Genomic DNA, 25,482 nt, shown 5'->3' on the forward strand with positions numbered 1-25,482 from the left:
CCCTGTGGAGGAGGACTTGCCCCTTGGGACTGGTGTTTCAGCAGCTTTGTCGACACAGCAGGAACCAAGGGATGGGAAGCTGTAGGCAGCGCCTGAGCAGGCGCAGGGCAGGGATCTGCAGGACTTGCTCCTAAGGGTGAATGCAGAGGTTGGACCATGTCCAGGAGAGCACCCAACCCTGGCATGTGTATGTTCCAGGGCGTCATCTTCCAACAGATGGGTGCAGGTAGTGGCACCTCTTTGGGCTTCTTCCAGCCTGGCTCCCCCACGGCCCTTGTGCTCTCTCCTTTGGTCTGGGATGGAAGCTTTCAATTTTCCTTTCTTGGCTTTCTTCCCTGTTGCTGAAGGGGTTAAACAGTGTTTGGGCCACTTCCCATCTTCAGCAGCTACAAGAGCAGGTGCTCAGAGCTGCTGAGTGGGAGGCTAACAGGTTCTGTGGGGCACAGTCTGCTCCCCTCGTTGCAGCTTGCCAGGCTCAGCCCCATCCAGGGTGCAGGTCTGGGGTGCCAGGGCTTGCCTGCCTTCTTGGTGCCTCCTCAGGGAATGGCCCTTCCATGGGGACTGGGGGCTTGTCGTGCCTCTGCTTACGGCATCTCAGCCTGCTGATAGGCTCCTCAGCACAGCTGATATTTCCTCTACTGTGACATTGCTCAGGGACCTCTGGGAAAGGGCCAGTTCTTCATGGAGCTGTGTGCTGCCCTGCGACTCAGATCTTGGCTTGTGTCCTTCCCCACCTGAAAAGAAGGCAGAACACTTGGTGATGGGGAAGCTGGCAGGGCACCAGTGGGAGCTTTGTGCTGCGGTGAGGAGTTTTCGGAGCCTCTGAGGCCACCAAATGTGCTGGATGGAAGGTGAGGCTGGGTCTCCCTGCCACTGGTGTCACCTGGAGGATGCTCATCCTGCTCCCACATGCACGTAATGGCCCAGGCCGTTCAAGGTAGCCAGCGTTAAGACCGCATCTGTCACTCCACATGTGGCTGCTGCACAGGTCCCACTTCCCTCCAGCCAAAAGCCCAGCAGTGCCCAGTAAACCCCATGGTGGTGGTGGCTGGTGGGATGAGCAGGAGTGCTGGCACTCCCTGTGACCCTGGCATGCTACTGCTTGTTCTCACCACAAGGTTATGTTTTAATGATAAATTTTGGATGGAAAAGGCAGGAGGGCAAGGAAAGGAGAGGGCTGCTGTCATCCTGCTACGGATTCAGCATGGCTTTTGCTGTACAAGACTGCTAAGCTGCAAGTAAGAAGGCACTGGTACCCAGGTTGCCGGGGAGACGGAGATGTTCAGACGTGGCAGATGCTGCGACCGTGCCAGGCGGATTGCCGTCTCACCCCTTCGCTGCCACCAGTGACAGCCCCAGTGGCTGTCCCTGATGCTGTTGCAGGGGATGCAGTGCTGAGCGGTCAGTGTGTGCTGCCTTGTCCCGGGAGGCACTGGCGATGGAGCCCCCACACCAGTGGCTACTGGTGGCTGTGGCTGTACCAGTGCCCTGGATGGATGCCCCAAGTTGGGGCAGGCTGGGAAGGGCTGGCCAAACGTGAGCGTGCCCGATACGGATCAGGGACCCATGCGCCAGGGCCATCTCTAAGTGGGTCCCTTGTGCTGGCCCCTGTGGGGTGATGCTGGTGTGGGGTGCGAGGCTGGCTGGGGTGGCAGGTGTCTTTGCTATTGCTTGTCTCATCCGTGTGGTGACTGAGACTGGCAGCCCCTTCTCTTGGAAAGTCTAGACTTCTCTTCCAGAAGGAAGGTCCTGCCTACTGTCCAGAGGCCATGCTGGGAAGGAGCAAACCCGTCAGGGATGGCTGCCAGGTATGAGAAGCCTCTCTGTCTTGTTCCCCTGATGCTGCAGTGCGAGCACTGGAGCCTCGTGCTTGCGGCATCGTGGTGTCACTGCTCCATGCCCGGCCACCCTGCTACCAGGCTGGGCTCTGCAGGACAGAGGGGTCAGGCTGGGAAGGACTGGGCTGCTAGAGGTGCCTGGGAGCTGCCACTGGCTTTGCATCCCTGGTCCGGGCTGAGGCTGTCCCAGTGTAGCTGGGAGGGCAGGAGCCGTGGCAGCCTGTGCCCAGGACTGCTTGGCACAACCCGTATGCTGGGGAGTGCTGCTGCCTCTGCCAGCCGCTTGTGTCCAGGACCTCCTGGAGACAAATTTCTCTCTTGGGTTGTGCTGCGGGGGTGCCAGCTTGGCTGCAGAGATGGGATCCCTGCTCCCTGTGTTCAGGCTGGCTGCAGCACCCTCCTGTGCCAGGAGCAGAGTTTGTGTCCAGGGTGCCTGGATTGGGACCTTCCTCTCCAAGCACTAGAGCAGGAGGCATTGGTGGTTATTATGGGCTCTGCCCACCTTGGGGCTCTGCCTTGGGTGTGGTGGGGAAGAGAGGCTTCCTTCAGGTTTGCTTACCACCCCCACCCCCCTTTATTTATTTATTTATTTATTTTTAAACTTCCTCTCCAGCCTTTCCTTCTGTTGTTGCTTAATTGTCCAAGTTCCCTGAATACCCGTCACCTGCCTGGGGGTAGAATTTGAGACACATCAAAGCCAGATGAGCTTCTGCAGGTGCTAAGCATACATCCTCTGGGAGCTGGAGAGAGGTTAAACAGCCGAGAAAAACAACTGCTCACGATTGTCCAAGAGGTAAAATGGAAGGACTGGGGGAAAGAAAGCAAAACCCGGCATTATTTGCTTACCAGAAAATGTCTGCCTCCTGCCTGGGAGGCCAGCTGGCGTAGTGGGTCCCTCCTGGGGTGAGGTCTGGAGGATGCTGGATGGAGGAACACCAGGCTGGAGGAGTTCCGCAGTGGGAGCTGGGGGTCTCTGTGCATCTCTCTCAATTTTGACCCTGACATGGGTTTGCACAGCTGTTTGTCAGGGTTATATCTGTGCGTCATCTAAATGACTCTGGTTCCTGCCACCCCTCTGACAGGGTTGGCATCTGGTTGCGTGGAAGTGGAGGAGCAGTGCCAGGGATGAAAAGGGTTAAAACGAAGTGGCAAACTTGGTGTTATACCTGGGCTGGATACCTGCGGGGTCTGCAGGCACAGCAGGCGCAGCGTGGGCAGTGAGCCCAGGCAGCAGGAGCAGACCTGCACCCACCCAGCTGCCTGCGGCTGGCAGAGACCTGCCCGCACCCGAGGGGGCTGAGGCAGGCTTCCACTCACAGTTGAGTGGGGGGGAGGGAGAAGGGAATTTTAAACTTCGTATTTGAAAATAATACAAATCAAATGGAATAAATCCCAAGTGGCGGCGTTGTTTGTATTCTGGGGAGCAGATCAAGGCAGCGCTTGGAGAGGTGTCAGTGGCTGGGTCTCCGGTAGCAGCCAGCTGCCGTCGTGCACGGGGGAGCATGGGGGGAACACGGTGTGGAGCTCAGCCGACCAGCCTCCTGCGGCTCCTGGTTGCTACCCTGGCCTTGCTGATGCCTTTGACCAGTCCTCTGTGCCTTATTAAACCTTCCTTTGAAGAAGAATGTTTTTTTTTAATTTGTTTCAAGAAAACCTATAGTAGTCATTTTGTTGCATCGCCTTGCCATATCTTAAAACCCCAAAGAGCAACCCAGCTAAGCTACTCTGTTCACGGAAACACCTTTGGTTTTGATGATGCTGGTGAGCAAGCTGGGCATGGGATGCTGGGCCACGTCAGCCAGTAGCATCTCCCCTGCCCCCTGGCATGGCCCTGGGTGGGGGTGCAAGGGAAGGTGGGGGCCTTTGGGAGAGCAACCTGTGGAGACCCAACTGCCAGTATTTTGGGCAACTTTAATGCCCGAGGCCTTTGGCTGCTGCAGGCTGGCAACCATTACCCAGCTGCAAGGAGGCTGTTACTGCAGGGTTGAAAGCTCGTGGAAGCCCCCCAGCTTTTTTAACGAGACTTTGGGGCAGTGTGCTTGTTGTCACGTCAATTTCTTGCAGTGCTGATGATTAATCAGCTTTTCAGGTGCCGAGTCAAAGGAGAAGCTTGGTTTGCTCTTGAGGTTGGACCTCCGCTAGAGCACCAGTGCCAGGGATAGTTTAAGGAAGCCCCAGAAAGTCTATTTTCCGGTTTTGATTTTCCATGGTTAGGATAGCAATTTCCTCCTCTTTCCAGCCAGCTAATCTGTCTTCACTCAGAAGTGAGATGAACAGCAGCATAAACTGCAGGCAGTGTTCAAAAAGGTGCTGCAAGAACCATTTTCTTCTGTGAGCTCCAGCTCCTGCCTGTTTCACTTACTGATCTGCTGCTTTTCTTCCTGTGAACCTGAAGCTTTTTCTTCCCTGCAAAGGAGTTTTGAGGTGTTTGGAGGGATTTTTCCCAAGTACATTTGCCTCATCGGTTGGGAAGCAACAGTGACGCTGAGGCTTGTGACTTACCCTTTGCAGCTTGGGGACTAGCTAGGGGAGAGCCAAGCTGTGAGGGCTGATGCTGGGCCAGGGGCGGGGTGGGCTCAGGCACACCGGTGTCCCTGGGAAGGCAGGTTGTGTGGTGCTGTGGGAGATGCTCGTTCCTGGTCAGCCAGGCTAACTGCTTGAGATGGCCTCAGACGGCACGAAATGGTTTCCATTTATCCTTTTCCTTTCCCTATCTAGGATTTGTCAGCTTCCAGAGGCAGCAGCTGGACTTGAGGTGGGTCTGTCTCATGTAAAAGTGCTGCTCCCTTTCCTGTAGGCCGTGGCTCTGAGGCAGGGCTTCGGGCTGAGATGGGGGGGCTGGTGGGGTGCACAGACAGACTGCTGCAGTGCATGTGCCTGGCATGGCCAGACCCTTGTGCTTCAGCTGGAAGGGGGGACGCTGGTGGGTACCAGGTGGAGGTTTCTGGTCTCACCGCTGCTGCCAGAGCCATTCCAGCAGAGCTGGCGCTGCCAGGGACACGCAGGTGAGGTAGCTCCTGAGGGATGCTGGTCGCTAAGCAACTGGCAGAGGTGGAGCTTTCTGTGTACCATCCCCAGCACCTCTGCCTGTGTTGCTGCCTGTCTGCTCTGGCATTGCCCCTCCATCCCCAGGCAGCGCAGCCCTGCCTGCACCACCCTGTCCTGGGGCACCCCAGCGCGTCTCTGGGAATTGCTGAACCCTGGTTTGGGGTTCCTCTGCCCAAGATGACCGACACCAGCACCCTGGGGAAGGAGGTTGTCTTGAAACTCTGTTGACCCTCTTGTTTGGGGCTTCTACCTCAGTGCTGCTTCCCTGCCTGGTTCTGCCATTTGGCACTGAAGCAAGGCAAAAAGTGGGGAGCCCAGGACTCCTGCACCCCCTGGCTCACATGCAGCTCCTTGGCTGGGCTGGGGACTGTGGATGCAGGGTGGGCTGGCTGCGAAATGCTGGGGGAGTATGTTTTGCCTCTGAGACAGTTGTCCCAGTGGAGCCTGGGTGCCTTCGGTCCTCCTTAGGTGGTGGCTGCAGGGAGACAGGGGCAGTCAGGGCGGTACGGGAAGGCTGGGTGGTACAGAAAGGCTTAGGGGACATGTCGGTGGCTGTACTGTTCAGGTGTCCCTACTCAGGGGTGTTCCTTGAGGCGACTGTAACTCTGCCTGGGTCCCTTTTCTTTATGACCTTCCTGAAGCCTGGTGTTGGAAAGTCTTTGGGTCAAATGACATCCTGCAGCGTGGGATGGAGCTGTGCCAATGACTGCTCAGGGGCTGGAGGATGGGGAGGTTGCTTTGGGTGGTGGCTTAAACCCTTCAGCGCACCCACAGTGCTGGTCCACCGTGTGCATTGGAGGATGTGTGCTGCATGTTAACCCACCTGCTTTCTCCCTGCCCTCTCCAGTAATATTCCTGCCCGCAGCCAGTGCTTCTTGCTGGAACTTTGCCGGAAGAGCTGAATGCCCTGGGTGCACCATCATGTCATAAATCTGTCTCCCCACTGCTAGTGTGCTCTGAGCTCTGCTGACAGTGCAAGCATGCCTTTTAAAAGGTATGTGTTTGCCTGGAAGAGGCACATTCCTGGCTTTACAGAGCTGCCTGCAGTGCGAGAGGGACAAGCCGAGCAGCCTTTGGCTTTGCCTGGAGCAGCGGGCAGGGTGCGGGCAGCCAGTGGAGGGTGGTGCGGGGCAGGGTTCTGGTGGCTGTGTGGTTTCTGGCACAGGGTCTGCCTGGTTTGCTGCTGGATCCTGGTGTGAGGGTCTGTCCTCGATGCGCCCTTTGCTCCGGAGTGGCTGAGCTGCCACCCTGCCGCTGGGAGCCTGTGCTTTGGGGTCCCTGTAAGCCTGTGGGCTGGTGTGGCTGTACCAGCATGAAGGTGCTGCATGGCCATGTGGCCGTCGCGGTCAGGGAGGGGACTGGCAAGCTGTTCCCTGCCGAGACATGCTCCTGTCCCTGAGAGCCAGCGGCGGTGCTGGCAGGGTGCAGCCTTGCTGCCAGGCTCCCTTCCTGAGGAGGCAGTGCTGCCTGCCTGCCTGCACCTGCCTGCTGAGCTGCTTCGCGGATGCCTTGGGGTGGGTGGCCGGCAGGGATGGCTCCTGGGGAGCAGCAGCAGTGGCTCTGCCTGGGAGCAGGGGCTCGTTTTCAGCTGGTTGGTGGCACACAGGCATTTCTGCTTGTGCTCCGAGTAGCTGTCATCAGGGGGAGGGAGCTGAAGTGTGAGGGAGTCAGGCTGAAATCGGAGGGCTTTGGAATAGCATCAGCCCTTTGGCACCTCCGAAGGTTGAGGGGCTGCCCTGGACTGGGCAGGGGCAGGCAGGGCCCTGGCGTGGCTGAGGGCATCGACTGGACTTGGCTTTTGGAGGGGAAAACAGGTGAGACCGGAGGGACCCTTAGGTGCCACGGAAAGCAAAGAAGTCCCCAGTGTTGCTAAGTGGGTGGGTTGTGGTCTGCCAAGAAGATGATGCTGTGGTGTCCAGCTGGGCTCAGCGATGGCACACGGCATGCCATGGCTGGTGGTGCTGGTCCCATCCCACGTGCTCACGGGGGACTCTGGGAGCAGGGATGGGGACTAGGGGTGGCTGGGGGTTGTGGTCTGTGCCAGCTCTTTCATCTCAGTGATGGGTGGTGTCTGGGCTGCACTTTCATCTGGAGAAGTACAGGGTGTTTTTGCAAGGGCTGAATCACTGCTCTCCTGACCCACCGGTTGAGAAAGCTTCATTTGCATGTTAATGAAGTTGTGTGGAAGGTGTTTCTTGGCTTTCTGAGCTGAGCTGTCTGCTGCAAGGGGTCACAGCAATTTATTCCTGAACTTATTTATTCAGCTGGGAGGTGTCACTCAAAAGGGTAGGAGTGAAACCTTGTTTAAAATGGCCTGAAATTGCCCAGGTCTTGGAAAACAACCACGTGGTGCCGTGTGTGGCAGGAGCAGGGCAGCAGGGAGAGGACATGCTGCCTTTGCATCCTGGCAGGCTTGGAGGAGGTGGTGCTTCAGGCCTGTCCTGTGCCCCTGCCAGGGATGCAGCAGAGGTCATGCTCCTCTTCCCTGGTTTTTCCTGGTGTCAAAATGGTTGGGGCCAAAGCACAGAGGTAGCGTGCTGGGGGGAAGGTTTGGTCTCTTGGAATGGACTCTGCCCTGGCTGCTCTCGACACTGGCAGCGGAGCTGGGGAGGCAGTGAGTTGCCATCGGTGCCTAACTTGGCTGACTTGGGGGACAGCCCTGCCTTCTCCCTGTGAACTCGGTGGCTTTTTAACTCCCCCCCCAGCTTTCTCATGATTCATTTTTGACCCATAGCACAATGCCTTTGGAGCTGCAGGGGAGCTGAGCCCAGCCCCCAGCGTGTAGTTTGGTGAAGTAAGCTCAGGCTCCTGCTTTAACCCTAAAGCAGGTTACTGCCCACCTCCCCGGGGCCATGCCAGTGGAGGACAGTGTGATTTGTGGTGGGGGAGGCACTTTTCTGCCTGTCAGCTGTATTAGCAAAAGCCCAGCATCCTGCTCTGGGGTCAGATGTCACCACGCTGCCTGGCTCCTGCATGATGAGTGAGCAGATGTCCAGGCCTTGACAACTGCTGACATAATATAAATCTATAATTGCTCAAACACAGATTCAACACGTGTCAATTAAGTCTGAGCTTGCTGCAGGAGAGCAGCTTTGCCAGCCCCATTCGGAGAGGTGAGAGCCCCATGCCATGAGCTCCTCCCCCCTGGTGGATCCCAAGGCCTGTGGAGGTGCTATACAGCATCACTGCCCTCACATGAGTGTGTTGCCACAGGTGTTGTTTACTCTCATATTTTTCCATGCTTGACCCAGTTCATTGCTTGGCAGCTCCAGCCTGGCTGTCGTGTACCCTGTCGATGAAGAGCCACCATCCGTGTCTCATCATGGTGCTCAGCAGCTGCTTCAGCCCTGGGTTTGACTCCTTTTCCCCAGCTCAGCATCCCTCTGGAACTGCAGATCAGGTCAGTGGTTGCAGGGCACACCAGCTCAACAGCCCAAGCTTGCCAGGCTTGCCTGGGGCTGGAAGGCAACCACCTCTCCTGACAAAGGTGCCTGCAGTAGCCATCAAAGCCCTGCATTGATTTAAAGCCTGCTGAGAAGACAGGCTTGGTCCTGTCTTCAGGAAGGGACAGGTCCAGCCAGCCTCAGTGAGATCTTCTGCCCTCCATCACCGAGCAGGCTCTGGGCTGGACCAGTCACCTCTGCTGGAGTGGCGGGAGCTGCTGGGAGCAGTCTGTTGTGGTCAGTTGGTGGTGATCTCTGCAGCCAGCTGGTTCAAACCTCATTGGTCTTCCCTGCCTGAAGGCAGGAGCTGTGGCAGGGCTGGGTCCTGGTGCTGTGTGGTTGTGTGGTGGGCCAGCCTTGGTCCAGTGAGCAGGACAGTGCAGAAGAGCTCGGCTGGGCCAGTGTGAGGTCTGCTCACAGGCTGGGGCGAAGAGGGAATGCTCACACTATCCTTCGTGTTCCTAGAGTGACCTACTTGAGCTCACACCATCCTGCTGGGCAGGAGAACGTCGTGCTGTGTTGGTCTGATGTTTCCTTTCCAAATGCTCTTGGCACGCACGCGGGTGGGAGGGAGCAGGCCTGGAGGGGGTGTGATGGCAAAGGGGTGAGTTACGGGCAGCGTGGCTGTGAGACCATGCCTGTATGCAATGCCATGATTGCACATGTGATGCAAGGCTCATGGATGGATGGAGGGGTGATGTCTGCAAGCACCTCATGGTTGCAGGGAGAACTGGTTGAGGTGGATGGGTGAGCAGTAGAAGTGTCTCCCAGCACCCCAGTGCCCAGCTGCTTCTGCAGTAATAGAGCCCTGCTGCACAGGGTGCCTGTGGGGAGCAGTGCCTGTGCTCTCGTGCTTTAGTCCTGCCTGTTGTGTGCACGTCTAAGTGCTTGCTGGGTGGAGGAGCCAAGTCATTGGGAACTGGAGGATGCCTTTGGTGTGAGGCAAGGGGGGAACTGCTTTACTATTGATGGAAAACATCAGAAGATTGTGATTGTCTGGAAAAAGACTTGGATGCTAAAACATCCATCTGTGTGACTGATCTGAACAGAGAGAAAATATTGGGACATGAGGAGGGAATGTAGAGGGAGGGCTTAAGACAACTGTGCGGGCATGAGGGGGTTAGAAAGCTGTGGTTACGCACCAGACGGCAAGCCTCAGTGCTGTGATCACAAAGCCTTGCTCTCCCAGCTAACAAGGATCTGCAGGAGCCAGCCAGAGATGAGAAGTGAACCCCAAGTCCATCCAGCTGCATGTGGACTAGACCTTCGTGGCACATCCAAGACCCTGGTGGCAACAGCAGGACTCAAGTCCTTTTGGTTTGGACCCAGCAGCACTCGGTGCCCAGCTGCCCGTGCCTCTGCCAGCTGTTTTCTGCTCTTCCGGGGTTGAACAGAGAGGAGCTCCTGGGGCTGGTCCTGCAGGGACCTCCCTGGGCAGCGATCTCTGCCTTGGCTCAGTGGCACTGTAGACCTGTTGCTCTCTGAGGGTCTCCAGATGGCCTCTGGGAAGGGCCAAGGCTGGAATCTGATGGACCTGAGAACGGGGTGGACGCAGGTCCTGCTGGTTGAATGGTGGCTACAGGTCGTTGCTGTCCCTGGGCTGAGCGAGCTACCACCGGCGTTGCCTTCTCCTCCATGCAGGGCTGAGCTGCTGCCAGTGGCTCTCTGTGGGGCTGCTCCCATGGAGGGGTTGCTGTAGCCTGGGGACAGTGGGGAGCTGCAGAGCTTGATGTAGTGGAAAGGCAGAAGGAGCTCTGCCCTGGCTCCTCGGGACAAGGACAACCACAGCCCAAAACTGCAGGGAGGGAGGTTTGATGAGATGCTGGAGAATACCTTTCTGATGTGATGAGGGTAAAGCCCTGGCCCAGGCGGTAGTGCAGGAGTTTCCACCACAGGAGACTATGAAAGGCTTGTGGGGCCGATGTGGATAGAGCTGCTCCCTGCCTTGAGCCAGATGGGATTAAATGACCTCTTGAAGCATCATCTCCTGCTGGGGTGGAGGGCTGGTGCGGCCCCCTGGGGCTTGTGGAGGCGGTGTGGGGACCTGGAAGAGGGCTGCCAGGAGCGGGCTCGTGGGGGGCTGCGGGGACCAGGGCTCCCACGTCAGTCGCATCCAGAGCGTCACCTCTGTGAGTCAGCGTTTCGCTGCCGATGATTCACAGCAGCACTGCAAGACAGCCACGGGCTGGCGCAGGGCTAAAATTAATTGTCTGGAAGGAGAGCAGTGCAAGAGTAGGGAGAGAAGATGTTTTCTCTCATCTTATCAGCGTTTCCCAAGCCTGGCTGCGAGGTACACCAGCACCGAGATGGAGAGAGATTGTGCTCTGCCTGCAAAGGGAGCTCCACCGTTCAGTCCCCTCCCTGGCAGCAGCTGGGGCACAGAGATTGGTGCCCTGGCACCTTGGCAAGCTGGTGGCTGCATCCAGCCATCATTGTCCTAACCTGAGAGCACAGTCCCCTGTTGGCTGGACCTCCTGGCGTGCTGCTTTGGTCACAGGCAGCTCCTGCCCTCCTGCGAGCTAGTGGGGAGGATGAGATGACCTCTCTCCTCCCTGTGCCTGCATGGGGACGCATCTCTGGTCCCTGCAAACCGCACTGCGGGGCTCCTTGCTGAGCAGGTGTTTCTGTAATTCAGGTTAAAAGTTGGGGTCACGTGCCTCCCACCAGGAAAAGGGACATCTGGCATAACTCTAAGTCCGTTGGGCTATTCTGAACCAACTCAAGGATAATGGACAAGTACTGTTGTTATGCTTCAAAAATATTTGGGTATCTTTCCAGGTCCTTTCTGGGCTCGGATACCCGCAGCCTGAGATGTAAATTGTCAGAACTGCCCATGGGTGTAATCCTCGCAGGAGGCTCGGCCCCATCCTGGATGCTGTAGCTCACAGCTGGGTTGTAGGCTGAAGTACTGCATCCTCAGTGCGCACGTGTCCAGGCCGGTGCTTTCCAGCCTCTCATTTCCTTCTGAAGGATTTTTGCAGACCAGGTGCCCTGCAGCAAGCTGGAGCCTGATGTCAGTGGTTTTTTTGGTTGTATTTTGCAAGTCATTGAGGATTTTTCCATTTGTCCCTGGTTTGGGTGTCTGTAGTGTCTGAGCGCTCCAATGCCAAAGGACGGATTCTCCCCAGCTCTGCGGGGACGCAAATGCTGTTGCTTGCAAATATGTATTGAAGTGAGACTAGTGAAGTATTTTCTTAGCAAAGCAGAGTCAGAGCTGGGAAAGGAAGGTTGTGCAAGGCTGTGAACCTCTTGCCATCCATCTCCACTGAGGCACCTATTTGAAGGTTGTTTTCTGATGGGGGGGGGGTGTCTGGCTGCCCACGCCATGGACCTTCCCAGCGCAGCCGAACCCAGGCTCCTGGTTGCTATTTCTGGCTCCTGCTCAGCCCTGTGACTCCTTCAAGCTCCTTTGACACCTTGTTGGTCCTTTCACGTATCTGAAATGCTTCAGAGCATGGAAATTTCCAAGTTAACGTTTTCCCCACAGCAGCTGGAATCCAGCTATGCCGCACATATATTTTAGGACTCGGATGTAGGGCGGACACTGCAGTGCTGGTCGCTGTGGGCACAGCTGGCAACCAGTGTCATGGTGGCTCTGGGACTCAGACCTTCTGAAGTGATTGTGCATGGTGCATTTGACTGTGTGGTGATAACACTGCATTAATGTATATTATATATATGTTATGTATATGTTCTGAATATAAAACAGGCAGGGAAAGCAGCCTGGGCAGAGCTAATTGCTGCTGAAAGACAGACAGGGGATGGAAAAAGGATATTAAGCAGGAGGGAATCTGTTCCCAAGAACTGGCTGGCTGGTGTGCAGGCATTTCTCATGTCATGCTGCCATGAAGCCAGAGCAGTGCTGGGGGGAGGTGGCATCCCAGTGCCTGGAGGATGTGACCTGGTGGGGGAGCCGATGGGAGAGGAGAGCGGGGCCGGGAGCATGTGGGACTTGTGAAGGTGGGTGTGGGGCAGTGCCAGGGGCTGGGGCAGCTATGCTTCTGCTCCACCAGGCTTGGTGGCATGGCGTGGCCTGTCCCCTCCCTGTCGTCTCTGTGGCAGGTGGGGAGGGCTGGGGGCCTCTTTCCTCCTTGCCCTTGAGGCTTACCCTGCGCAGCCAAGCCCCAGTCCAGTGAAGTGGGGTGCTCCCCCCAGTGTCTGCCTGCCAGAGCCCCAGATCCGGCCAGCACATCTCCTGGCAAGCTTTGCATCAGGTCCGGGTGTGCCTAGGGGCATCTCTGGGGACCCTGGATGCTGGAGCACTTTCCCAGGTAAACTGGAAAATGTGAGGACAGGCGGGAGCGAGCCCCTGGAGGCTTGCCTGGCAAGCAGGGCACTGCACAGCCCCGCAGGACCAGGGGCATGGTGCAGCGTGTCCTGCCCTCGGGGGTGGTGGGAGGTGGCAGGACCCCGCTGTGGGCAGCACTAGCGGGGGTCTGGCTTGGGTTGGGGTGCACCACACAGTGCAGTTGCAGTCCTGGGGCAGGACCAAGTACCTTCTCCTTGGCACCATTTTTTTTTTCTCTGCAGTAGCCCCAGATCTGCCCATGTGACCTGAGTCCCTGCTGTGTCCCACTGTCCCATGGTGTCCTCTGTGTGGAAGGTCAGAGCTGATGAAGGAAGCCTGTGTGCTGCTCCCCACCCTGCCGCGCCTCTGAGCAGACTTGCTTTTTCTTCTCCCCACCCTCTGTTATCCCTCTTCCGTCCCTTCTGGCCTTTAAAACGTTTGTCTCTTATCTTTGATAATTGCCTGCAAGGCTTGAACATCTCCAAGGGCTCAGAACTATCCTTGCCTTGGAAAAAGCTAAAAAGCTCTTTCTCCTGTGCCTGGGCACCCGCAGAAGGTGTACATCCCTCTGGGCAGCAGCGGGGGGGGCGGATATCTCCCTGCACAGGGGAGGGTTCCTCCTCCTCTGCCCTCCTGCTCCTCGTTGGAGCTGCAGGTCTTCACCAGCAGATGGGCTGCTCCAGGGTTGCTCCTGCCCTGGCTGCAGGCGCTGCCCAGCAGAGCTGGCCTCGTCCAGTGGGTCAGTGCCCCCAGCCCAGCTTCTTAGTGGGATGTTGATCCCAGAGATGGACAGGGGGCCGTGCTGCCCGTGCTCTTGTTATTCAGTGTTATTTGGTGATGCTCTGGGGTTTCTTAGGGCCCTGATCCCGCTTCAGTCTCATCACTGGTGGGGATGTGGTTTGTGGCTGTACAGCCACAGGGATGCTGTTGTTCCCTTCTCCTGGACATAAGTTCCTCGTGGTTGGGAGAGGGTCAGATGGGGAGAGACACAGGTGCCTTTAGGCATTCAAAAGACATGAAACAGGCATCCTGTAAGCAGAGGATTGGGTTAAAACCCACAAATACTCTAATAACAGCCCCTCCAGCACTTGCTTCGGCCTGTGTGAACCTCCAAGGTAGGTGCTGAACTCCTTTTTGCTTGTGTGAGTACCAAGCTGGGCAGACGTGGCAGGGACGAGTGGTTCAAGTGGAGTGTTGGAAAGGCTGTCAGGCATGCCGTGCCTCCCTCCTGCCGGGCAGCGCTCCCCAGGGCCGGGGGGGTCTGGCTGAGCTGGGGGCTGTGCACAACATGATAAATGAGTTTTTTTCCCATCCGGTCCAGGTCCAACCTGAGGCATGGCTTGGGTCTCTGGTCCTTGTCTGCCGCTCTCTCTCCCTTTCCCCCTCCTTTCCTGTCTGTTTTTCACCTCCTCTCTCGGCTCTGGGCTGGCTCTTCCCCCGGCTCTGTCTCTCCTCCTTGTTCATGCAGTGGCTCTGGACATGAGGTGTTTGCAGTTGTGGTGCTCGGGGATGTGCCATGGTGGCTGCTCTGCCTGTCCCCCTGCCTGTGCACTGGGGCTTCCCTCGCCCACTGAAGGCAGGATCCGGCCTCTGCTGCAGCGGTGTCAGCACTGCACTTGGCGGCGCTTCGTGCTGTTGCGTTGCAGGGGTGCGAGGCACCTCTATGGAGTGTTCCAGGCCCCGTGCTTCGCTCTGTGGTGATGTCCCTCCTGGGGGCGGGGCAAGGAGCCACGTGCCCTGCAGGCAGGGATGTGCCGGGTGTCACGCTCTGCACTTCAGTGTGTACGGGCGCGATGAAAGAGCTTCTGTTCAGCTCTCGCTGCTGGTACATCTCCAAGCTGACTCGTGCAAGTGAGGTGCTTGGGTACGTGTTTTGGAGGCAGTGCAGTGTTTGCTGCCCCAGGACCCATGTAAGGGATGGGGGGGGGAGGGTGATGCAGGGAAGTGCCGGATTAACTTGGGATGAAGACATGTAGCGGGTCCAGCTCCCTGCCAAGCAGCCAGTGCAGGAGCTAAGCTCTCCTTCCCTGCCGGTGTGTGCATGGGGAAGGATCCTGGCAGGACTACAGCCTGTGCCAGCTCTCTGGTGCCTGGCCTGGGATGAGTCAGGTGTTTGCAAGCCAGGGGGGCGGATGGGACTGGCACCAGCATCCACGTGGGACCCTCCCACCATGCCAAGGGGCTGCGGTGCAGGCACAGAGCTCCTGGCGAGGGGGGAGCCCAGCAGTGGGATGGGAAGGCAGCCCAGTTCCCAGCTCGGCTGCGGCTGCGGTACACATCAATCACTGTGCGGGGGTGTTGGGGCTGGGGAAGAGACAGCTCTGCAGAAAGCGCTGCCTCGGACGCGGCAGCAGCCTGGCAGCAGTGAGCTGCGCTGGAGGCATGGGAAGCTGGCACCAAGGTAGGGCTGGCACCGCCACAGGAAAGGCAGTTACGCGGGATGCTCTGCGGTGGCGGCTGACTGCCCATGAATGCTCTGGACTTTAGCCAGCAGCGGGTGCCCAGCATGGGGAGCACCATCCTGGTGGATGTGGGTTCTGGAGCTCGGTGAGGGGAACAGGAGGCACTTTTCCAGCTGGGGGAACGGTTTCGAGGCAGTGCATATCTCTGCCCCTGCAGGGCAATGAGAGGAGCCGTGTGCAGTCTCAGGAGCTGGGGACACCCTGTGTTTTTGATGCCTCCTCCCCCCCACCCCCCTCACATAAACAGGGCAGCTCATATGGTTTTTTGGCCTTGCTGCAGAACAGACGCAGGGTTGCTCTCCGGGCTGCCTGCTGCACTGCGGAAGCGGTTTGGGGATTTGCATGTCCCCCAGTGCAGGGGGTGAGGACTGGGTGGCAGCGGGGCTTAGGGGTGCCGCATGTTGCTGGGGCTTTGGGGACCGCTCTCCCTGTTCACTTTGTATGTGTCCCTGGAGGATACCCAGGACTCCCTGCTGGGACTCCTCTGTGTTTCAAGGATGGCTGGAAGGCACTGCTTGTGGTGCCTGTGCACTCATCCTGCCCATCCCTTGCCAGCTCAGCCTCTGCTCCATGGCAGGGGTGCTGGGTGCTGCGGCCCTGGTGAGCTCCTCCATTGTTCTTGGGGGCTGGCAAGTACCTGGACCCCCTGCCCAGTGTCACGCAGCCACTGTCACCTGCCTGTGCCCCGCTTGCTCCCCATCTCTGGCTCTCTCCACGGCAGCTGCCTGTCCTGCAGTGTGGTGGTGGGCTTTGCTGCCAGGATCAGCCACCCTCGGACCCTCAGCAGCTGCCGAACGCAGTGGCAAGGGAGGAGGGTGCTTCGTTGCTACCCAGCTCTGTGCACCCCAGTTGCGCTGGAGCTCGTGGAGACCTGTTTGGGCACTCAGCATGGGGCTGTGGACAGAGACGTGCCTGCCCGTGTCCGTGATGCTTCAGAAGCGCAGGGAGCAACGGGGGAAAGCAGAGCCCAGGCGAGAAGGGGGGATGCTCAGCCTTGAAAACAGCCCAGCAATAGGGAGTGAATGGGCAGGGGGAAGGGGAAAGCAAGCTTGGGCGAAACCCTGTTTGCAGGTGGCAGGGAAGGGAAAGGCTCTGGGGGGAGCGCTGTGGAGGCTGGAGCCAGGATATGCTGGGGAAGTGCGGGGGCAGAGCGTCTGGGAAAGCCGTGAATCCACACTCCAACTTGAAAGGGGAGAAGAGGAAAACACCAAGGGAGGGAGGAGCAGGCAGGGAGATGATGGGTGGAGATTGTTGGCATGACAAGCAGGTCTACTTGTGATCCTGCTAAGGCTTTTTTTGCAGTCACCGTTCCCACGCGCCTGTTTTGGTAGCCCGGAGCTCCGGCTGGCTCCAGCCGTTTCTCCTGGTGTTTGCCCTGAGGAGGTGCCCCCAGCCCGGTTTGGGTCTGGCTGCAGCAGAAGCGAGCCAGCCCTTGCTATAAACCAGGCTTGTGCTTCGCTCTGGGCACCAGGGGCTGCAGGTGCAGAGGAGCCCCCCTGGCCAGCGCCCTGCTGGGGAAGGCTCCGGGCACCTCGGGCACCTCTGCCACCACTGCCCGGGCAGCTGCCGGCCTCGGCGCAGGAGCTCGCAGGGAACGTGTGTGAGCAAGGCCAGGTGGGGAAGGGCTGGGGTGGCCCGGTAGGCTGCCTGCCTGCAGGATTGAGTCCTGCCCCTGCTGTGGTTAATAACAGAAACAAATCAGATTATTTGGGACAGCATTTCCACTGGTCTTGGTCAAGTTTGCTGCAGCTGTGGTCTCAACCTCTGCTAAAGATTTGTGATGGGAAATATGTCAGTTAAACTGTCCCTTTGGCAGCATGCTGGCACCCATGTCCTTTTTCAACCCATGGCCCCCCACCTCGGGGTCTCTGTAGGGCGTCCTGTGAGGTGGGCAGCAAAGCTGCATTTTGCATCGCAAAGTGCCGCGTGACCAGCTTCATGCTGTCTGAAAGCGTGCTTTCTGGCCTTTAAATCGGGGTGGTTCCTGCTTAAGGCAGAGATGCTCCCACATAAGCATCTTCTGCTTTTGAAGCTCTGAGTGCTACAGGAAAGTCAATCCCTGGTGTGCGGTGGGGCCAAGTTGTGCTGGGTCCAGGGAAAAGGGGCAGTGGCCAGGATCCAAATCAGGGTGGCAGAGAGAAGCCAGGCCACAATGGGAGCAGGGAGATGGTCCCTGGGGGCTTGCCAGCCCCTTTGCCAGGGCTCTGCCACCTTGCATCATGCTGCCACAGCTCAGCTGGATGTTTAGGTTCCCTGCATTGGACTCCTTGCCCACTGTCAGAAGGTTTGAGCTGGAGGCGTAATATGCAAACTAGGCTGTCTGGGAAGGGCAGGATGAATTTCCCAGCTTGCTACCCTTAAACAGCCCCCATAATTTCCTCAGGGATCATGGTTGCTGGTGCAGGGAAAAATAGTTTGGAAGAATGCTTAGAAACCTCAAGTAAAAATGCAGCAGTTTTGGCCCAAAGTGATGGTTGTCATTTCAGAGGTTTCACATCGATTAAAAAATTCACACGCTGAGAACCAAATGGAAGCGGTTGAGAATGATCCACGCAGGGACTGGAGCTGGGAGCTGGCAACTGCTTGAATTTGCAGTGGAAAAACAGCAGCCCCGTTTCCTCTGCCGAAAAAATAAACTGCTGGTGACCTTTGAAATCTTCTCATGCTCTTGGCCAGGCACTGGTGTCTGTTAGGAGAAGCTGAGCTGATGTTTCTCAGGGGCTGGTGGCAGGTTGTCCTGCCTGTTCTGGCCAGGAGAGCACGGCCCTGGGGCAGGGGGTGAAGTCCTGGCTCTTCTGGTGTGAGCCAAGTCCCTCCGCGGCGGCTGCATGGCCAGCACAGCCAGCACGGCCGCAGCAGCTCTGGGGCAGGCTGAGCCCGGCTGTGGGAGTGCAGGCTGACCAGTGCCACCCCCTTGCCTCCTGTCTGTCCCTTTCCGCCCTGGGAGCCCGTTTTAGCAGTTATTCTGGGTAAGGTTTCACATCTCCCCATTGGGCTGAGGGCACCTGAAAGGCAGAAGTGGGACAAGAGCTACAGTGTGAGATGTTCTCTTTGTAGTCAGTAAGTTTGTGGGTGGCAGCAAAAGTTGCCTTTCCCTGCCTGACTTAGGTCATGGTCTTGGCTGGAGTCTTGCTCTCCCATACTTGCTAGAACAGCATTTAGGTAGTTGGGACTTACAGGAGGTGATGGTGGTGGGATGTCATGTCACCAAGTAACTCCTCGAGCCCCAGGGTGGCAGAGTTTGTGACCTGGAGCTGTTCTGAGACCTCATCCCTGTATTAATGCTGCTGGGCCTGGGGCAAAGCCTGGGGTTTGGCAGCTCAGGGAGGAGCTGGCTCCCTGCCTGTGCCATGTGGGCTGTCATTCCAGAAACAGGGACCAGAAATATCCCATATGGGCTTCCACACTCCAAAAAAGTGCAGTTTTTCTGGTGTTGCAGGCACTACTCAGGGCTGCTCCTGTGGCTGCTGTGTGGGCAAGGTGGGTGATGTGACCTTGGACAGATGTTGCTGGTTGAGCCAGCTCATCCAGTCACAGCCCTCAGGCACGCTGATGGCGGTGATCCCAGCTGGTCCTGCACAGCTGGACATGGTCTGGGGAGCTGGTGGGGCCTGAGCAGCCCGAGTGGCAGATGGGTGATGGTCACAAAGGGCGCTTGATGACCTGCATGCACATGGACCATCCCAGGAGCCGTCACCAGCCCCACGCTGTATTTGCATAAAAGTTTCAAAAACTTAAAGGTTGCAGGAAACATGTTTCTGAGCACCCCAGCACGGAAAGTGCCTTCACCTCCCCTGTGCCTGGCCCCAAGTTTATTTTTGCATCTTGCATGGGACAAGCAGCTGGAGCCAGAGGCAGGTTTTGTCCCACCACCACACAGGGTCCGGCCACGCCAGCCGTGGGAACCCAGTGTGCTGCTGCTGCTGGGAAGTCCAGAGGGGAAAAAACCCCAGCCATCCCGGATGCAATATGTGGAGTCGTTCGTGTCTGCAATTTCCTGTCTCAGTGCAGCCTTTACCTTGACTCACAGCCCGTTTTTTCCTCCCAGGATCAGCCCTCCCATTCGTGAAAAATACTAGTGAAGGTACCGAAGACCCCAGGGCTGGGGGGAGCAGGGGGTTATGGCCAGCTCCACTCCCTGCTGTGAGTGCAGAGTTGGGGCGTGACGATGGGGGGTCCCTGCCACTGGTGTCCTTCCCCACACCACTGGCTCTTCTTCTCTGGCTCAACTAAGTACGAAATCCTGATGTCCTGTGCTGCTGCCACCGGCCGTTTGCAAAGCCAGCTCTGGGCACGGAGGGGGAGCGGGCGCCTGGCAGCAGGGCAGGGCTGGGCAGGTCCCCTGCCCCTGTGGCCAGGGCATCCCGGGCTGCCTTGCCAGCATCCTCCATCCCTGCATGCCTGGGTGACACCTCCTGTCTCTCCTTGTGGTTGGCGGGGGCAGAGCAAGGTGACCAGCGGCCATGACCACGGAGACGGGCCCCGGTTTGGAGGTGAAGAACGTGCAGGAGGAGGCTCCGCAGCAGCAGCTGGAGGCAGCCGTGCAGGGCCCCACCGCCGCAGCCAGCCCCGCCGAGGGCAATGAGAAGCCCGGGGCACAGTCCGATGCCCGAAACATGGAGCCGGTGAGTGGGTGACAGCTGGGTGCTGTGAAATGTGGCAGAGAGGAGGGCGCAGCGGAGGAAGGGAACGTGCCACCACTCTCTACTGCCCATCGCCATGTCCTTGCTGCAGCGTGGGGGCTGCAGGGAGCCCAGTGAGGTGGGCACCTCCCCTGTGCTGTCAGCCCTGGGGGAACATCCCGGAGGGGATGAGGGTGGGCTCTGCCGGCTGCCTCCCAGCTTCCTGCACAGGTCCCTGCAGGCAGGACGGGCAGAAGGAGCAGCATGGCAGCCTCAAGCACTGACTGTGCTGGAAATGGCACTGCTGCGGCTGCTGGCCAGGGCAGGGGGTCGTCAGCCCCCGTCAGCTGCCCTCTTCTCCCTGCTCTTGGAGGGCTTTCCCTATCTGTCTGCCTGTCCATCCTGGCAGTGGTGCCAGTAACCCTGCGCGTCTCCCTTCTCCAGGGAACAGAGATGGAGGAGAAGGACTACAGTGAGACTGATGGGCTCTCTGACAAAACAACCCCCAGCAAGACCCAGAAGTCACCCCAGAAAACCACCAAGAAAGTGAAGAGTGCCCTCTGCAGAGTGACTCTGCTCGATGCCTCCGAGTATGAATGTGAGGTGGAGGTGAGTCCCAGCTTCAGGGGGCTGCATGGGCACCAAGGAGGGGGACATGTCTCAGCCCAGGGACCCTGCCCAGCCCAGCGAGTCCCCGATGTCAGGGCTCTTCCAAGGACAGCTTTGTAGCACCTCTCTCCTAGGGGAAAGGATCCACATAAATAGCTGTTTAAGTTGAAATTGCAAAATAAGGAAAAAATCTGGACAGACATGTGTGTGCATGTGTTGGCGGAAAGAGGCTGACACACATGGAACCTTACGGCTGTCCTAGGCAGGTTTGTGTCCATCCTCTCTGTGTTCATATTCCCAACCCTTGCTGTCCTTCCCCATAAAGCCAGCAGGCCAGGGACCGCACGGCGAGGTGTGTCAGAGCCTGTCAGCAGGAGCCCCTGGTTGCAGCTGGGGGCAGTGAGCTGCGGGGGCTGTGCCACTTGGTGCCCTGGGCTGCCGTCCCTGGGGCGCATGATGAGGGTGCTGTGGTAAATGGATGCCTTGGAGAGGGGAGATGGGAGCTGCTGGGCTGGGAGGCTGTAAACAGGGGAGAAACACACGCGGGAGGGGTTGTTCTTCCATCTGCATGAGCCAGTCTGAGCCTCACTGCCACCAGTAATGAAGGGAAATGCAAGGGTACTCAAAGGACCAGATAATGGGCAGGGTGCCCTCCATCCCTGCCCATGGCATGGGCTCTTCGTGGCTCTTTTTTGTCACACCATGCTTTGGGACCCAGCTGCCACCACGAGGAGGGTGTTGGGAAGGAGCTTGTCCCACAGGCAGCACCGGCTGCCACAAACTCTGGGGCATATTTGTCCCAGCTTCCTGCTCTGAAGCAGAGGCGCCTGGGCTGGCTGGACTCCTTGCTGGTTCAGCATCACTGTCTCCTGGTGTGATGAGGGATGTGCTGGGTGGGCACTGGGTCTCCCTGGTCCATGGGACCTGCTGTCTGCACTGCACCGGCTCAGCTTGACCGTGTCCCATCCCCGCAGCCCCAGGACCACCTGGGTGTCCCCAGAATGGTGCTGCCGGGTGAGAGGGCTGCTTTTAAAGGCAGCCCAGCATGTGTCAGTGGTCACCTGCAGAGCTAGAGCTGCCCTGACCCTCCCCAGTGCTGCCTGCCTGCACCCAGTGGGTGCTGCCTGTGCCTGCTGGGTCTGCAGGAGCACAAGGGAGTCAGCTCACCATCAGCCTCTCCGTGTCTCCAACAGAAGCATGCCCGAGGGCAGGTCCTCTTTGATATGGTGTGCGAGCACCTCAACCTCCTGGAGAAGGACTACTTTGGACTCACCTTCTGTGACTCAGACAGCCAGAAGGTGAGCATGGGGGGTCCCTCTGTGGCCGCTGCTGCCGCCATGGTGGGGGGGGCCCCCCTGACCTGCTGTCCCCTCATTGCAGAACTGGCTGGACCCCTCCAAGGAGATCAAGAAGCAGATCCGCAGTAAGTGCCTGGGAAGGGTCCATCCTCCCCAGACCTGGGGTGTCCCGGGGCCCCTGGGTGGCTCAGTTGTGACTGTCCTCTGGCAGGACCCTCCCCACCTGCCCTGGAGGGGACCTTTGGCAGCTGCCCTGAGGACCCAGATGCTGTTGCTCGTTTGGCTGCCTGTTACCCACCTCTCTTAGCTGTGACAGGTGTTGGGGAGCAAAGGACCCCGTCTATGCCACTGGAGAGCTGGCTGAGACCTGGTCTCTTTCTGGGTGCCATCCCCACCTGCCCTGCACAGGGAGGATGGGAATGGGGGAGAAGAGTGGGGGGCTTGCTGGGACAGGTCCTGGGGTTCCTTTGCCCATGATGTTGCCTTGCTGCGGTGGCAGAAGGGCTGTTGCCCAAGGTCTCACCTTCTGGGGCATATGAGGCTTTTGCTGTGACACTGGTAGTCCCACTGAGCTGATGGCTCCTGAAGTTGTGATGCTTTTCTCTCCCTAGCTGTTTGGGGAGGATTAACCAAGTTGTGCTGGTGTCTTGAGGGCTGTTCTGGAGCCCCCTTGTCCCTGCCCTGTGCCAGGCCTGGGGGGAGTAGTTGGGACCCTTAGTGGATGTCGGGATGCTCCTGCACACCTGTGTGCAGCCAGCATGGATGCTGCCCTTACTGCTCTCTCCCCTCCCTAGGCGGGCCCTGGAACTTCGCCTTCACCGTGAAGTTTTACCCTCCAGACCCTGCCCAGCTCACGGAGGACATCACAAGGTGAGAACCATCCCTGCATGGGCACAGCTGGCGGCAGCTCCCAGGGGACCATCTGGGAGCGTGTGGAGGGACAGAGCTCAGGCAGGATGTGGGTGGCTGGGGGATGTCTGGGAGCTTGCTGCCCTGCCGAAATCATGCAGAGCGGGCTGGGAAGGTGGCTGTGGGAGGTGGCAGTCCCCACAGGGAGCATTACAAGGTGGGGTGTGTATCGCCGCTTCCCAGGGAGCCCCAGCCTGCTCCGGAGGGCATGTGACTGTGCCCTGCTCTCACCCTTTGCCCCCTCCTGCAGATACTACCTGTGCCTGCAGCTCCGTGCGGACATCATCACAGGGCGCCTGCCCTGCTCCTTCGTCACACATGCCCTGCTGGGCTCCTATGCTGTGCAGGCTGAGCTGGGTGACTATGATGCTGAGGAGCATGTGGGTAACTATGTCAGCGAGCTGCGCTTTGCCCCCAACCAGACGCGGGAGCTGGAGGAGCGCATCATGGAGTTGCACAAGACCTACCGGTGAGCCCCAGAAGAGGACAGGCTGGTGGCCAGGAAGGAGGAAGGCACTAGACAGCTGGTCCATGCGTGGTGGGGCGCCCAGCCATGTGTCTCCCTCTCTGTCTTCCTGCAGGGGAATGACCCCCGGGGAAGCGGAGATCCACTTTCTGGAGAATGCCAAGAAGCTCTCCATGTACGGGGTGGACCTGCACCATGCCAAGGTACGGGGCCATGGGGCTGCCAGAAGAATGGCCAGTGCCACCACCCAGCCCTGACTGCGCACCCCTCCCCACCCAGCCCCTGCCTTCCACAGTGAAGGTGCAACAAGGACATGGTCCTGGGCAGCTGGCTCGGGGTGGCCCTGCGCTGGACCAGAGGACCTCCAGAGATCCAACCTCATCCAGTCTGTGATTCCGTGACCTCACTGTCAGCAGGTCCCCTGTGGCAGAGCACAGAGCAGGAAGGAGCGTGGCACTGCTGGCTGGACTGGTTGTTACTGGGCAGCTGAGCAGTCCCCTCCTGTCCCTCTTGCCTCCTCCAGGACTCAGAGGGTATTGACATCATGCTGGGTGTCTGCGCCAATGGCCTCCTCATCTACAGGGACCGGCTGAGGATCAACCGCTTTGCCTGGCCCAAGATCCTCAAAATTTCCTACAAGAGGAGCAACTTCTACATCAAGATCCGCCCGGGTGAGGTGGGTGCCATGCACCAGTGCAGCCCCAGGGCACGGCAGGCTGCCTGCTCTGCTGAACTGGGGCTGCCTGGTGGGGAGGTCCTCGCCTGGCTCCAGCCTCTCCTCCGGGGTCCCAAGTTAATGACCATGCTGACCATGAGAGCACATCTCCTGTGGCATATGGAGGCTTTCCAAAGGTGCTTTCCTGTTCATTCTCATGGGCAAAGTGACTTCATCAGGCTGAGGGCACCCTAGGCTCCTTTCCCCACCAGCCAGATGCCATGATTCGGCTAGCATGGGGAAGTCACCCAGGAAGGGGGGTTGAGGGCCATTTTTGGTGTCTTCCGTGCTTCACAGAAAACCATCAGGAGGCTGTTTCGTTTGCTTTCCAATTTTATTTTCACTCAAAGTGCACGGTTAGGAGAATGCATTTCCACCCACATTTTCCAGCAGGCAGGAGGGAAAGGACAGTAAATCTGAAACAGAGATGCCCTCTCACCAAACCGAGCTGTAAAAGGTTTTTGTTTCTTGAGGGAATTTATCTTGCACTGAAAAGCCATCTACAGTTGAGGAAAGTGCTTAGGCCAAAAGTGTGGGGGCGTGATCCCACCACCTAGTGGGGCTGGGCATGGACCTTTCCAGCACTGCTTTGAAGACAACTGGTTTTTTGTATGGTCATGGCTTCTGCCAAGGCAACCTGAGTGCCTCTGCAAGGTCCCATCCCATCATGTCCTCTAGAGCAGGATCTGCCTGTAATGGTGTGCCTCTGTCTTCCCCAAGTACGAACAGTTTGAGAGCACCATTGGCTTCAAGCTGCCCAACCACCGCTCCGCCAAGCGTCTCTGGAAGGTCTGCATAGAGCATCACACCTTCTTCAGGTGAGGAGACCTTTGCCAGACTTCCCTTCTTGGAGGCAGACAGGCTCTGCCCCTGCCACAGTGGGTACATGTTGGGGGCAGCTCTGGGGGGGGCATGGCTGGGGCTCGCTGACGGCACTGCGCCTCTCTCACCCCTAGGCTGGTGTCCCCGGAGCCACCCCCCAAGGGCTTCCTGGTGATGGGCTCCAAGTTCCGCTACAGCGGGCGGACGCAGGCGCAGACACGGCAGGCCAGCGCCCTCATTGACCGCCCGGCTCCCTTCTTCGAGCGCTCCTCCAGCAAACGGTACACCATGTCTCGCAGCCTTGACGGAGGTATGCCCCAAATTGGGGAGGGGGAGGGAGATTGGTCCGCTGGCGGGAGCGAGGGGGATGCTGTTCAGCTCATCTCTGCGAGCTGTTTGGCTCATTTGGCAGGGTCACAGCAACCATCAGGCTTCCTTCTGGAGGCTGTCCCCAACCACAGCCCTGTGGCAGAGGGTCTGTCCCCACCCCAAGTGATGGCTCAGGCTGCACATGAGCCGGGGGCCGTGGCAGGGCTGGGGTCAGGCAGCTTGGGGAAGGGGCTGCGCCTGGCTCCCCATCCCTGGGGACCCCTGGGATGAGCCATCCCTGCTGCAGGGCGTGCAGGGCTCCTCGGTCCCCGGGTCTGAGCAGGCAGGGCGGGGGGCAGGGGATGGGGGAGGTTGGGGGTGGCAGGGCTGTGGTGACCCAGGCTCTCCCCCACGGGCAGAGTTCTCGCGCCCAGCCTCTGTCAGCGAGAACCACGACGCCAGGGCGGAGGGTGAGAAGCAGGACGAGGACGGTGAGTTTGGCAGCAGGAGAAGGTCTGAGATGGAGGACGAGGAGGTGACCACCCCAACGAAAATCAAGGAGCTGAAGGTACAGACAAGGCGGAGAGAGGAGGGTGGCCGTGGAGGGGTAGGCTGGATCACATCTGGAGAGGGCAGACAGGGGACCTGGCACA

General features: G+C 58.5%; 1 protein-coding gene across 10 annotated transcripts in view; it reads left to right on the forward strand.

The window, feature by feature from the left end:
* EPB41L1 (erythrocyte membrane protein band 4.1 like 1) overlaps positions 1-25,482 on the forward strand; it is a 62,828-nt gene that overhangs the window by 13,440 nt on the left and 23,906 nt on the right. For all 10 annotated transcript variants that reach the window (XR_005106487.1, XM_037402174.1, XM_037402175.1 and 7 more), the window contains 11 exons: positions 19,524-19,704; positions 20,146-20,310; positions 21,504-21,608; positions 21,691-21,733; positions 22,403-22,478; positions 22,768-22,986; positions 23,099-23,186; positions 23,507-23,659; positions 24,419-24,516; positions 24,655-24,830; positions 25,249-25,397. Coding sequence is in view for 9 of the 10 variants with exons in the window: in XM_037402174.1 (XP_037258071.1) it covers positions 19,543-19,704; positions 20,146-20,310; positions 21,504-21,608; positions 21,691-21,733; positions 22,403-22,478; positions 22,768-22,986; positions 23,099-23,186; positions 23,507-23,659; positions 24,419-24,516; positions 24,655-24,830; positions 25,249-25,397 (1,434 nt within the window). In the remaining variant the exon portion in view is untranslated. The remainder of the gene's footprint in view (positions 1-19,523; positions 19,705-20,145; positions 20,311-21,503; positions 21,609-21,690; positions 21,734-22,402; positions 22,479-22,767; positions 22,987-23,098; positions 23,187-23,506; positions 23,660-24,418; positions 24,517-24,654; positions 24,831-25,248; positions 25,398-25,482) is intronic.

This window comes from Falco rusticolus, chromosome 10, assembly GCF_015220075.1.
Source record: "Falco rusticolus isolate bFalRus1 chromosome 10, bFalRus1.pri, whole genome shotgun sequence".
Classification (NCBI taxonomy): Eukaryota; Metazoa; Chordata; class Aves; order Falconiformes; family Falconidae; genus Falco; species Falco rusticolus.